The sequence below is a fragment of the Protopterus annectens genome, chromosome 9.part0 (genome assembly GCF_019279795.1).
Source record: "Protopterus annectens isolate FY-2018-M chromosome 9.part0, PAN1.0, whole genome shotgun sequence".
In the NCBI taxonomy this organism is placed as follows: domain Eukaryota; kingdom Metazoa; phylum Chordata; order Ceratodontiformes; family Protopteridae; genus Protopterus; species Protopterus annectens.
The window spans coordinates 1713817685-1713818746 of NC_056743.1; the positions used below are offsets into that span (position 1 = coordinate 1713817685).

The 1062-nt window shown below is 30.7% G+C and overlaps 1 protein-coding gene across 2 annotated transcripts in view; it reads right to left on the reverse strand.

Annotated features, from left to right (window-relative positions):
* LOC122812229 (intercellular adhesion molecule 1-like) overlaps positions 1–779 on the reverse strand; it is a 79346-nt gene extending 78567 nt beyond the window's left edge. For both annotated transcript variants that reach the window (XM_044084583.1, XM_044084582.1), the window contains exon 1: positions 675–779. In XM_044084583.1, the coding sequence (XP_043940518.1) occupies positions 675–729 (55 nt within the window). In that variant the 5' untranslated portion in view covers positions 730–779. The remainder of the gene's footprint in view (positions 1–674) is intronic.
* Between the last annotated feature and the right edge of the window lie 283 nt (positions 780–1062).

The window sequence follows — 1062 nt, forward strand, 5'->3', positions numbered from 1 at the left end:
AAAAGGTGCTGCCCCCCCCAAACATCTCTTTTAGGTAACTGGAAAACTGGGAAACATTTTTGCAAAATGCTTTAAAAAATAAAAGATGCATTTATCATTGCCCCTATATGCAAGCTCTCTCTGTCAGACTGACCAGTAAAGTGAATTCTGACAAGTTTAATTTGGTTGTTTTAGATTAACATGCATATTTAATACTTCATATATACATTTATTATAATGACTTAAAATAATAATAATGATGTCAAATGTCCATTACAGATCAGTTACAGAAGCTATAATTTTGAACAGACATTTTTGTAGGAGTTACTTGACAAGTCTGTTCCTGTCTCAGAATTATGAATCTTTGAAAAAGTGGTGTTTGAAATGTACCTGTTTAGTGCAGGCATAGCCAATAAAGACTCAAACAAATAAACTAGGAGAATTTTACATGTATGAGAATGTGAAAGAACATTAGCAATCAGAAAGATTCTAGCAATCTATTGTAACTTGCTTTTTTTTTTAAGTTAACAGTAATATTTGCATTTTTGTAAATTCCGGTAGTAGTTAACATCCACGTAATGCATATGATGGCGAAACATCAAATTATTAACTAAAAAATAAACAAATATATTTAAACTTGTTCAGATATTTTCAAAAGCCATATAAATTTCAATAATGAACCAATCAGCCCTTACCTTCATTAAAAAGTGAAAAACACAAAAATCCAATTAAAGAAAGTAAATGTTTCATTCTGAATCCAAATCAAAAGCACCACTGCCTGGAAAGTACAATTTTTTTATAACAATCGCTGCTGCATGTGTATTTAGCTTAAACTAGAATCTGGGAATTTTCCAAAGGAAATCCTGTTTTGCATGACTGAATTTCTGAAGCTGTGTGCTGTAATTGTTTCCTTCCATACAAATCAGCTGAAAAGAATTCTGCAGCTGGTGTATTTTGCTATGAAGCTATCATTCTTTACTTCTTGCCAACCCCAAAGAACTCTGTGACAAATATGTCTTATAAACTCAAAAACTATATAATAAATGTAAGAAGCTTACATCAACAAATATTTTACTCAAAACA